This window comes from Penaeus monodon, chromosome 8 (genome assembly GCF_015228065.2).
Source record: "Penaeus monodon isolate SGIC_2016 chromosome 8, NSTDA_Pmon_1, whole genome shotgun sequence".
Classification (NCBI taxonomy): domain Eukaryota; kingdom Metazoa; phylum Arthropoda; class Malacostraca; order Decapoda; family Penaeidae; genus Penaeus; species Penaeus monodon.
Window position 1 is genome coordinate 8016257 of NC_051393.1, and position 12500 is coordinate 8028756.

Consider the following 12500-nt stretch of genomic DNA (forward strand, 5'->3'; position numbering starts at 1 on the left):
CGGCGCTGCCGGAGAAGCTAGCGGGGCGGATCTTGATCTCGGTGGCCCTGAGGGAGTAGTCGCCGAGCCACAGCTCCCAGATGATCCCGCGGTAGTAGTCGTTGTCCTTCGGGCTGGTGAAGTAGTCGCCGTTCAGGTTGCTCTCGAAGCAGCTGGATTGCAAGAAAAATGTTTTTTTTTGTATTATTCATGGAACAGACAAATAAACACAGTGTTAATATACAATGTTATTAATTCATTTCTTCCTTTCTGAAAGGCTGGTGACATGAGAGACAGGAATGGACCAATATCAGAAGAATCAAAGAAAGTACACATTCAGGCTTCTCTCGAAGCAGCTAGATTGCAAGATTATTTTTTATTTTTTTATTTTTTGTATTATTCATGGAACAGACAAATAAACACAGTGCTAATATACAATGCTATTAATTCATTTCTTCCTTTCTGAAAGGCTGGTGACATGAGAGACAGGAATGGACCAATATCAGAAGAATCAAAGAAAGTACACGAGTAATAACATAAGAATTCCTCCCTATGAAAACCACACTCATGAAAGCGACCACACACAAAAAGACAAAGAAAGGCAAAGGCGGTGCTCTCACCTGTAGAACCACCACCCTCCTCCGTAGGCCGGGGCGCAAGGGCAGCAGTCAGGGGCCTCGTCGTTGTCTCTGTCCACGGTGGAGAAGAGGTAGCCGTTGTGGGCGGAGAAGCTGTCTGACGCGTTGCCTCGGTAGTCGAACACGCTGAGCCGGTAGTTGTCGCTCTCCGGGCCGATGCTGAGGGAGGGGGGAGCTGTTAGGTACTCGGGAAGAGTATGTGCATATCGCTCATGTTGTTTAAAGATAACATTTCAGACTCTGACTTTTGAAATGCGGAAACTCTTAAATATGGACACTTTTTTATTATGGATATTTTATCTAGACGTGCCATAAATAAATTTTAAAAACTTTAAACGATATTTCAAGACCCTGACTTTTGAACACAAGAATTCTTAAACATGGACACTCTTTATCATATATATTTCATCTACTGTGACATAAGTATTTTTTTTTCTTAAATTCTATTTTGAATCGTTTTCATCGCAGCTTCCTTACGAGAAACTCAGGTATTCAGCGTAGGCGTAGTTGCCATCGAAGTCCCACAAGTCGAACCGGATGATAGTATCTTGGCTCCTCACCATCCTGACGACAGGGAAGAGTGGTCGGTAAAACTTTCAGGAAATTCGTGAACTGTATTACATGTATTTAAGAAATGGTCAACTTGAGAGAAAAAAAGGAGAAGAAAAGAAAAAAGGGGAGAAGAGTAAAAGAAAGAAAGAAAGAAAAAATATATGCACACACACACACACACACACACACACACACACACACACACACACACACACACACACACACACACACACACACACACACACACACACACACACACATACAAACGCACGCACGCACACACATGTATATGTCTATGTCTATGTCTACATGTAGATGTACATGTACATCTATATGCATATATATATATATATATATATATATATATATATATATATATATATATATATATATATATATATATATATATATATATATATATATATATATATATATATATATATATATATATATGCATATATACATATATACATATACATATATAAGAAAAACTATAAATCGCACCACATCGAGACACTCCACCCGAATTCTCACCTGTATATATTGTCGTTCCCCCACCAGAACTCGCGCGAGAGGTCACCGAAGCCGAGTCTGTAGTCCCTCCACGACTTGGTGAAGTTGTCGAAGGGCTGCCCGAACATCCCCCGCCGCTGGATCACGGTCCATCCCCCGCCGGCCGTCTCCTGGTCGCAGTACCTGGGGTTGACAAAAGGCCTCGTTGGATGCCATTTGGATTTTACGGATAAACTGGTGGGTTTGTGGTGGGTTTGGTGGGTGGGTTTGTGGTGGGTTTGTGGTGGGTTTGTGGTGGGTTTGGTGGGTGGGTGGATGGATGGACGGATGGATGGATGGATGGATGGATGGATGGATGGATGGATGGATGGACGTATGGACGGATGGACGGATGGACGGATGGGCGGATGGGCGGATGGACGGATGGGCGGATGGATAGACAGATACAAATATAAATAGACTGATAGAAAAAACATATATAAAGACTGAAAAAAATTATAGATACAGAGATACACAGATAGACAGAGAAATACAAAGATAGATAAATGAACATACAAGTAAATAAAACATTATATACCAGCGTCAGCGTAGACGATCCTCATCAGACAAGAGCGAGATGAGAGACAAGTCAATTTACCTGTGGAAGTAATCATGTCCGTTGGAGTGTCTCTGCGAGTCCGGGTTGAAGTTGAAGACAATCCTGCGGTTGTATCCTTGACTCAGAAGGTCGGTGCAGTCCCTTATGTCGCTGCTGTAGCCGGAAATATTTAAAAAAAGGACTTCACAGGGTGGAAGTGGTAATGCTTATGGTATGGGCGGTTATCGTGTACCGGAAAGGCTATGATAAGCAGAGATTGTGGATAAAGTTAGTAAGTTTCGAAAGATGGAAAATTGCCTATGGAATTTATGGTCAGATTACTTGGTTGATATATATATTTTTTTCATCTTTTATTTTCCTCACCGCCATCTGAATGTAGTTTAATGTATGTTAGATTTAACTAGGCGTCTATCATTCTGCATTAACGTATTATACATTCAGTTTACTACTTCGGGGCGCCGTGTCCTTGCACGCTGCACCCGGAGGTCACGAGAGAGAGGTAGTGCTCAAGTGATTCATTCTTCCGTCTCGGATAGATAGATTCGAAAAGCTAAAAGCCAGCAGAGCTCCAACGCAATCATTATTCCACAACAGAGCAGAGTTCATACACAAGCATTCAGTGGAAGGCCTCGTTCTTTCCTCAGAGAACAAAATGCAGTTAATATTGCACGAGGATATGCTTCTACGGGAGAATCAGATCGGAAGAAGCTCAGAGTGAAGGGCGCGACATCGGACTATCGCAAGTGGAGCTACAGCTGTAGTCCATCGTGACGGAACTATGAATTGGGGGGATGCCTGTGAGAGGTTTATGAAATCATTTTCAGGAGAGTTTAACGCAGGAGCAGAGTTATGTAGGGAGCTGCACTGGCAACACTCACACCTCCGAGGCAGTCGGTTTTTGGTCGTTTGCACTCCGTCCCAACCGCCCCGCACTCCCCTGGTCCGACAACCCTTGGGATTGCTGGCGCTTGGGACTCATCCTCGACTGGCTCTCGGGCTGAGCCATGTCATGCGGGGTGTCCTCATGAGAAGCGGACTGGCGATAGCCTTTTATCTTGCCTCTCCGGGCCTGGGCTGACTGGGGCCTTGAAGCCACTTTGGAGACTTGGCGATGGCTTTGTACCAAAGCTCTCTGGAGAGGGTCATTATACCTATACTTGTAGCGATATTTGAACCTGTGTCCCCTTCCGCCTTGTAATGTGTGTATTTCCGGCTCTGCATCAGGATGTACACGGTTGTGTCTGTTCCTGACCTTCTTTAGTCTGGAATTAAGATCTTTTAGGAAAACTCTGCTTGGCCGACTGACCTATTCACGTGTCAACACCTCAACTGATAGCGCAATAAAACGCCAGCAAAAATATGTGACTGGTTTGTCGTGTATAGCTATAACTGTTGTCTCAAAGTAACTTTGAAAGCAAATCTAACTCATTTCTAAGTCACTGTAGCTAATATTGAAGTGTTAGCTCAAGTTCCTTCTAAGAAATGAAAGTATCCCTAATCAATCAGATGGAAAACACTCCAAAGTCGGTCGACCAACCTCGTCGTGGGAAAGACTGGGATGACCGGCTTGGAGGGCACGGGGGTGGTGGGGTAGGAGGGCGAGCGGGGGGCGGCGGGGGGGTTGTAGGGCGGCCCGCCACTGCCGCCGCCGCCGCCGTTGGCGCAGTACTGGAGAATGAGGCCGCGGGTCTCGTCGAAGCGCTCCTGGATGATGACTCGCTGGGCGTGGAACTGGTTCTTTATCTCCGATAGCAACTGCTCGCCCATGTATGCAGTGTTACCCACAGCCTGGAGGAGGATAGGGTGACCAGAAATTAAAATCGAATGTGATGGAAGCTAGCTCCCTTTGTCTTGCCAGTCTTCCAAAAACGGTCTATCAGGTTAATCTAAAAGGAAGAACGTGTCCTGACCCGAACCAGCTAAGGTGAAATGTTCCATGAACAGTGAATTCCATGACCTTACCTGCGAAACCTTCTCAATGTTGGCTGCCTGATCATTGACAGCCACGCGCGTCTCCAGCATCTCCTCCCGCAGCGCCTCGTCCAGGGGCATGAGCTTCTTCTGCAGCACGCCGCCCACTTCTGCCGCGTAGCCTTCCATGCTGAAGCTGGTGTTGCACGACCTGCAAGGACCTCGTATGATATATCCAAACTTTCTGACTTGCAAACTTACTTGTAGGACAGTAATTATATAAAATTCTAACAATTTATTTAAGTATAATGAGATATATCTAATTTCATTCGAACGAATACTAACTTCTGAACAGCGGCAAGTTGATTTTCAAAGACTCTGATCTTCCTGTTCATTTTCTTGAAAGGCGAGAAAATACTCTTCCAGAATCTTGCAAAGAGGTGTTCGGGCGAGGCCTCACCCTCACCGGCACCCGAGCCTCCGTTGGGGCCGCTGCTCTGGCTGCTCAGCGACGACGGTCTCGGGATGTGACCTGTGAGGTAAAGTTGCAAATATCTTGAAGGAAATGTTGGTGTTTCTCCAGTTAGAGGGTAAGAGAAGGCGTGGGTAGCTAGCAAGATCTAGAAGGAAATGTTGGTGTTTCTCAATTTTGAAGGCAAGAGAAGGCGTGGGTAGCTAGCAAGATCTAGAAGGAAATGTTAATGTTTCTTCATTTTGGAGGTAAGAGAAGGCGTGAGTAGGTTGAAAGGTCTTGAGGAAAATGTAGGTGCTTCTCCAGTTACGAAACAAGAGAAACGGTAGGCGTGACGAGCCAACTCATGTGCTTCATTTCTCTTTAAAATACTAAACTAAGTGTGATGAAGTGACCGTAAGTGATTCAGTGTTACAGTTAGAAAGAATATTCATATAAAAATTTATAAGTGAAACCTAATCGGCTTGTTCCAGTATCTAGCATTAACTCGACGTGTTTTTTTTATATAATTCTTGCAAAATTAGTTGCTCAGTTTTGTTACTCAAAAGATAAGAAAAAAAGGGGAAAAGAAAAAACAAGTTTTGCAACGCAAGGAATATCATAAATCTCCTACAGACGCCCCCATCACAGTGAAATCTGGCAAGTGTGTTCCAAACTTACTGACGAAATAATCATAGTCATAATCTGGATCAGTGATGCGGTCAAACAGCAGGTCGACTTTGGCGCTCACGTCCTGTAGTCTCCTGGAGTCCCTTGGATGCAACTGGCACGTATTGGCATCTGCAACCAAATGAGAACGCGCACCTTAGGACCTCTCCGTGCCATTTATTTTTTTCGTAACTGGTAAAACCTAATAATCTTCATATGAGGCGTAAAACTCAAGAGCAAACCGGCCGCACGAGATGGTGGGAAGGCGCAACTCAGTGCTGTGAACAAAGCATAAGGCTTATATATAAGAAAGAGGTGTTCTGACCGTCGCCGTTGGTGAAGTGGATCCCTGGCTCGGGTTCCACCGTGGGGCGCAGCTGCCGGAACCGCGACCCATACACCTGCTGGGGATAAATAGGGGTCACGCTCGGCTAGGAACTCGAATGCAGTAAAGTAATCGAGGCTGTTATAATCAAGTCACATGCCAGACACACAAAGTCGAGGAAGTACCCTAGGCCTTTTGAAGGAGGAGAAGACTCCGCCGCTTCCACTGCCTGCGCCGTACCCTCCGCTACCACCGCCAGCACCGCCGCCGTTGCCGTTGCCGCCGCCCATGCTCGGTAGCTTGCTGGATATATTTTCAAGCTTGGATTCGATCTGCACAAGCGAACTGAGCAGGCCGCGCCCCGCAAATTCCGTGATGATTGGCTGTTCCGGCGCCGCCATCTGCTTCTTCACCCAGTTGACCTTAGAATTCACCTGCGGGAAGTGGGGACCAGCTCGCAAAGATGATTCTAAGGAGTTTTGCCCTCAAAAGCCTAACCTACGATTGTGCTAGGGCAATCACTATTAAATATAAGATGGTATAACCCCTAAAAATAAAAAAAAATAAAAGGGAAACAGATAGACATACAATCAGACAATAAATGAATAAGTAAATGAATAAATAAATAAATAAATAAAAAATGAAAAAGAGAAGGAGACCACCTACTTCTTCTACCCTTTCGGACACTTGCTCCACCTTGAACTCGAGTCGCGTCATGGCGTTGATTTTCTTGTCGAGCGCCGTGAGCTTGTGGTTGAGAGCGTCCACGGCGTTCAGCTTTACTTCCCAAGTATCTTGCTTCTCGTGACACCTGAGGAGATAAAAATGTCGAAATGTTAATCTCACTCACACACACACACACACACACACACACACACACACACACACACACACACACACACACACACACACATATATATATATATATATATATATATATATATATATATATACATATATATATATATATATATATATATATATATATATATATATATATATATATATATATATATATAATTTTCTTTCTTTCTTTCTTATTTACCTTTTTCTTTCTCTCTAAGTACATGCTATGCAATAAAGCGATTGCATTAATTTGCCTGAAAAAACAATATCATTCTGATAGGATTTTCTGGATGCAGCAATTTTAAAAATGCAGAAGACTTTTGCAGACCTGTCGATCGTTGATTCCTCACTTTCACTATAGTTTGTTGCATCACACAGTAGCTCTTCATGTACATTTGCAGTGTGAAAATAAATTGTCAATTTCTTTTACTTGATCTCTGAGATGATAACGTACTTCTGAAGAGAGAGAGAGAGAGAGAGAGAGAGAGAGAGAGAGAGAGAGAGAGAGAGAGAGAGAGAGAGAGAGAGAGAGAGAGAGAGAGAGAAGAGAGAGAGAAGAGAGAGAGAGAGAAAGAGAGAGAGAGAGAGAGAGAGAGAGAGAGAGAGAGAGAGAGAGAGAGAGAGAGAGAGAGAGAGAGAGAGAGTCAGAGAAGAGAGGGATTCATAGTAATTATCGCCCTATCATTTTGAAATGTTTACCACTGATATGTAACGGCAGCACTCTGACAACACGAACATTATTAACATTATTAAATCCCAAATAATCGTAAATCAAACACTAAATGGAAATTCAGATCTTAAATCCCAATCTGAAAATATGGACGTGGAATCTATATTGATCTTAGTTCCTCCTCTTGCATTCGCTGTCAAAAAATAGATATTAATAAAATAAAAATGAGAGAGAAAGAGAAATATCATAAACCCTTGAAAAATTCTTTAATTAAATGCACTCATTGTGTAGCAAGTGCCAAGCGTTAAATTGATCAAAGATATGCAGTCATAAAAATGCGTGATAATATGTCTACGCAACAACTCGCTAACATAATTATTTGTTCAATGAATTTTTTTCTTGCATGCGATATAGCGTAAAGCAACACGTGGGATATTATATCATAATTTCTTGTATAGTTTCAAGATCATTTTAGTAACTTGTAAACAAAGCTCGACAGACGGTCACATCGAGAAGTATGAATAATAAAGCTTGTCCGTTCCCAGTATGAATGAGTGCCACTTGTATATTTACATAATTCTCCTCACTGGCAGATTGTTCTCCGGTCATTTATTTTCGGGAACGATACTTTTTTATGTGGATATGAGTCCTTTTTTTTCTAAATTCTGGAATGTCCTTGTAGAGTTTAAATTAAGGCGTCTGTCTGTTCGATTTGCACCGATAAGAGGGACCCAGACTGACCATGGCAATTAAAATCAAAGTAGCACCGAGGAGCTTAATTTGACAGCTGTTGTTTTATATGCAAGACTTCCACTTAACATGTTTACACGAGAGAGACTTCGGCTACTCTGATTAGTCAAACCACGGGTCGTGTGCGTCTCTGGGTGTAGTGCTGTCCATCCGCAGCTGACAAAAATGAACTGACATCATTTCACGGGGTCATAATGATCTTTATAGCGCTTACCGTCAGAGCCAATGGCATTATCTTAATGGTTTATTGTCCTAGTTTGTTGCTTTAACTGCTGTCACTGTCTTCCTGCTAAGACAATGGTAACTTCCATTCGGGTTGATCGATCAGTTGTTCGTGAAACGCTGTTCTAACCTTCTGTAGCGTATTTATGCAAGCCAATTTGTGATCCAGATACATAACTGGAGCGTCGACGTCTGGTCAGTGGTACCGCTATATCAACTAATCAAATACAAACAAAACCGATCTGTCTACGATGCGAGGTGGCTGCTGAGTCAGTTGCCATAAGGAAATTTACTAGCACCGCCTCAGTCTTTCCACCGAGAATTAAGTTGAAGTCCAGCCTAAAAGATGGAATTTACCTGAATCCTAAACTCTTGTCACACTCATAGTCATGATAGATCGTCATGGTTATAGTTAAAAAAATATGTTGTATCAATAAAGAAATGTCTTCTATAAAGTCAAGAAGCAAAGTATTGTCGAAAAAAAATACAGTGACTTGCACAAAAGATCACAAATAAAATTCGCTAAGAAGTTTAGAAACGAAAGCAGTTACGCACGCATAACGTTTATAATAAGATTTAATGATACAGTGAAAGCAAAGCGAAAGACATCCCGCCAGTAACTGAGCGTGGGCACACTGCAAATAAAAAATCTCGGACACACTGCACATCTGTACTTTAACTGCCTCTGCCAGGCGATGCTACATCTCTTCTATATTGCTTAATTAAAAGAGAACTAAATTGATAGTCCTCTATTATCATTTTAACCACGCAATTTAAATCCTTACCAGTTATTTTATTTATCTATTTAGTAATTCATCTTAGGACATCGCATTTTTTTCTCATTGCATCCCATTGCATGCGTAATGAAGACCCAAATACATGGTCACGATGCCGTAATGATTTTTAGTATCTATATCAAGAAATAACAACTAATATCTATATAGTACCACAAAGCTAGTTGGTTGTTTCTGTGGTCCTTAAAGAGGTTACAATTTCAGAATTAAATTGCCTTGGTCTGAAATGAAAACCTATTCGTATAATACAGTCATACGAGGATGAAATTCAGTCCCTGTTAGATTCAGTATTGATCATATATATGCTTCGCTTGCGTTACATAAGTGATTTGTAAATGATACAAATTTTCGAAAAATCATTTACACTGACTAACATTTGAGTTGAAATTTGACTCTCGGTCATTTTATTCATGAAACACTCACGTCATAATCTCATATTCTACGGTAAGTGACACTAAAAGAGAAACATAAAAAGGAAGAAGGAAGGGGAAAAAGAAGAAAAAGAAAAGAAAAAAGAAAGAAAAGAAAAGAAAAAAGAAAGAAAATAAAGAAAAGAAAGAAAAGAAAAAAGAAAGAAAAGAAAGGAAGAAAAGAAAAGAAAGGAAGAAGAAGAAAAAAGAAAATAATAGATAGATAAATAAATAAACAAATAAATAAATAAATAAATAATAAACAAACAAATTAATAAACAAACAAATAAATAAATAAGTAAATAAACAAATAAGTAAAACGGGCGATGAAAGCGTGGTTAACCTGTTGAGCAGATCCAGCTTCCGCTCCATCGTGCGCGACTGGTCCGTCCAGACAGTCATGTGGTTCTGGATGTTGTCCCAGGCGGCAGCGCGGTCGCCGATGCTCCTAACGGCCGATTCCAGAGCCGCGATCTTGGCTGTGCTGCTCGATAGTTCTCGCTCCAGCTTGTTAATGTAAAGGGTGTTGAACCTCTCCAGCTGGCCTGTAGGGGAGACGATGAGATCGATGTAATTTTACCATTCTGGATACATTATAACGCAATACACGGATTATGAACAATGAAGTGTTCTTTGCTTAGAGATTATTCATATTAGGGATACTCTAATTTGTGCAGTATTGGAATAATATACACAGAAGAATCTCCAAACAATGTATGGTTGATATCACACCATACAAGAAAATCTCGTGTGTGTTTAATTACGTATTTCTTACTGGCAGTTATGATCATACTAAATGGTGCAGGGAAACAGACGAGCCATAGAAGGAAGAGTCCAGAACACATTTAAATGTAAACACAGGGGACTATGTAATACTACGGTATCATCGTGATCTTTCTGAATCTCTTAGGTAATTTATACGCGTACGGTCACATATTCGATCATCTGTTAAGACCTTTACACGCATGGCTTAACCTAAAGAAAACTCTTGAAGCAAAGAAAAGATTGCATTCGAGATCGAGTGGTAAATGCCCACTGAGGAATTTACTTCATTACTTATTGTTTCTAAGCTAGATTTTTTTTCTGTATTTTTCTGTTACGCATAGTTCTACATATTACAAACCATCACTGAAACTGTCCGATAGCAATATATAGTCATTGCTAGGTGTTAACCGACACTAACAGTATAATGTAACCTTATTGCAAGCCTTTATTTTCTCCGTTTTATTGGCTAATGTACAGATCTCCATGCCTACCTCACTAGTTCTATATATCTTTACCTGTTTACCTGCCTGGATGTCCTTTCTGCTCTCTGCCAGTGTTTACATCCACTGCAATAACTGTTTACTTAAAGAGTGATATTATAGCGTTTTCCAGCGGTTTGTCACCATCACCAATACGCCCCAACAGCGATAACAGATGGTGCTTATCGCCACAAACGAACAAGCGACGAGGAGAAATTCAACCATCCCGGCGAATACACCACCAGATAAACAGAACCGATATACTCCGACAGAAATAGACCCATTGCATCTCGACGCCAATAGAGCCTAATATCTCCGAGGGAAAGAGCTAGCATGGCGCATCTCGCTTCTCCAATTCAGCCTCCATCCCCAACTTGATCTGCATCGCCACCAGCTTCGCCCGCGTCACCCGACCCACGTGATCCTCCTCCGCAAACTTCTCCTTCATCAACTCCGTCGTTAGTCGTTGGTTGTTTTGTTTTGCAGTTTCTTCTTTTTGTGTTTTTTGGTTTAGATATTAGAATTCGGGCGGCGGCAAGAAATCGCTTTATTTTGATTGTTTTTATGGGTTTATTTGTGGCTATGTTCGAGGGACGAGACCCTCCTCAAGCGTTCACTATGCTGTCTATTTTCGACTGGAAAAATCAATGTCACTTTGCATTAATCTTATGCACCTAAATTCTCTGTGGGCCTAGAAAAAAAACATGATGGAAAATTTATAAATGTTGACATGGTGCTTTGAACAATAATATCAAGTGCTATAGTTTGTTTACTCTGATATCGATATATACAAACAGAAATTTTGATTGTAATTCACACGACTGATTTGTCCTTGAAGTCAGTCACACGTGAGGATATACATTGAATCCCCATGATGATGGTGACGTGATGACTAATGTTTTTTTTTTTTTTTTTTTTTTTTTTTTTTTTTTTTTTTTTTAATAGAACGATCTATAAGGCAGTTTAATTCCCCATTAATGTGTATGTCAGTTATATCAAACCGTATCGAGATGGACGTTGCAAATTGAAATGAACTGCCAACTTGCCACTGAGGCATAAATGCAGCGACATAATCTGCTACGACGCAAAGAAACATTAATCTCAGGTGTTGCTGTTTATGTCCACTTAAGTGTGGACACCCCCACCTCCCATCCGATCGCCACATCAGTTTCGAGTAACCAGCAGTATGTTCTTTAAATAAGGCAATTTTACGGTAAGCTTGATTGAGAATCGTGGCTAGGGACACGGACTCCGTTTCATCGTGTTGTGTTTAGACGCGCACCGTGAGCTATGGGGACATGCACGGCCGTGTTGTGAAACGGTTTGTAACATTGTCAACTATGTCGCCCTTCATTTGCAGTTCTGGGGTTTATTTGATTCCCCTGCTTCCTTCCCCTTGACTCCATCACTCTTTTCCTTTCTCTCTGCCTCTCTCTCACTCGTCCCTCCCCTCTCTCTCTCTCTCTCTCTCTCTCTCTCTCTCTCTCTCTCTCTCTCTCTCTCTCTCTCTCTCTCTCTCTCACTCTCTCTCTCTCTCTCTCTCTCTCTCTCTCTTCTCTCTCTCCTCTCTCTCTCTCTCTCTCTCTCTCTCTCTCTCTCTCTCTCTCTCTCTCTCTCTCTCTCTCTCTCTCTCTCTCTCTCTCTCTCTCTCTCTCTCTCTCTCTCTCTCTCTCTCTCTCTCTCTCCTCTCTCTCTGTCTGTCTCTCTCTCTCTCTTGTTATTTTTTCTTATTGAGCAGGCTTTGGATAATTTTAATTTGTAAGTCACAAATAATTCCTATTTTCTGTCACTTCAATTGATAATCATGACCATTATTGTTGTTAGCATGTATCATTATCCTTAAAATACAGTACTGCATTGCATCCTAACAAACGTGGGTTGTAATAACCGTAGATTTATTGAATCTACTTCATTCTCTGATTTTCCCT

At 41.7% G+C, this 12500-nt stretch overlaps 1 protein-coding gene across 7 annotated transcripts in view; it reads right to left on the reverse strand.

The window, feature by feature from the left end:
* LOC119576102 overlaps positions 1-12500 on the reverse strand; it is a 63397-nt gene that overhangs the window by 1570 nt on the left and 49327 nt on the right. For 2 of the 7 annotated variants that reach the window (XM_037923645.1, XM_037923649.1), the window contains exons 2-15: positions 9672-9873; positions 6303-6447; positions 5822-6070; positions 5637-5712; positions 5324-5443; positions 4537-4723; positions 4243-4402; positions 3818-4068; positions 3159-3542; positions 2320-2433; positions 1704-1865; positions 1095-1181; positions 600-776; positions 1-152 (exon numbers count right to left, since the gene is read on the reverse strand). The exon at positions 1-152 is cut by the window's left edge and continues 1570 nt beyond it. In XM_037923645.1, the coding sequence (XP_037779573.1) occupies positions 1-152; positions 600-776; positions 1095-1181; positions 1704-1865; positions 2320-2433; positions 3159-3542; positions 3818-4068; positions 4243-4402; positions 4537-4723; positions 5324-5443; positions 5637-5712; positions 5822-6070; positions 6303-6447; positions 9672-9873 (2466 nt within the window). Of the gene's footprint in view, positions 153-599; positions 777-1094; positions 1182-1703; positions 1866-2319; positions 2434-3158; positions 3543-3817; positions 4069-4242; positions 4403-4536; positions 4724-5323; positions 5444-5636; positions 5716-5821; positions 6071-6302; positions 6448-9671; positions 9874-12500 lie in introns of all 7 variants that reach the window. The other 5 variants (XM_037923644.1, XM_037923647.1, XM_037923650.1 and 2 more) reach the window with 4 other exon arrangements.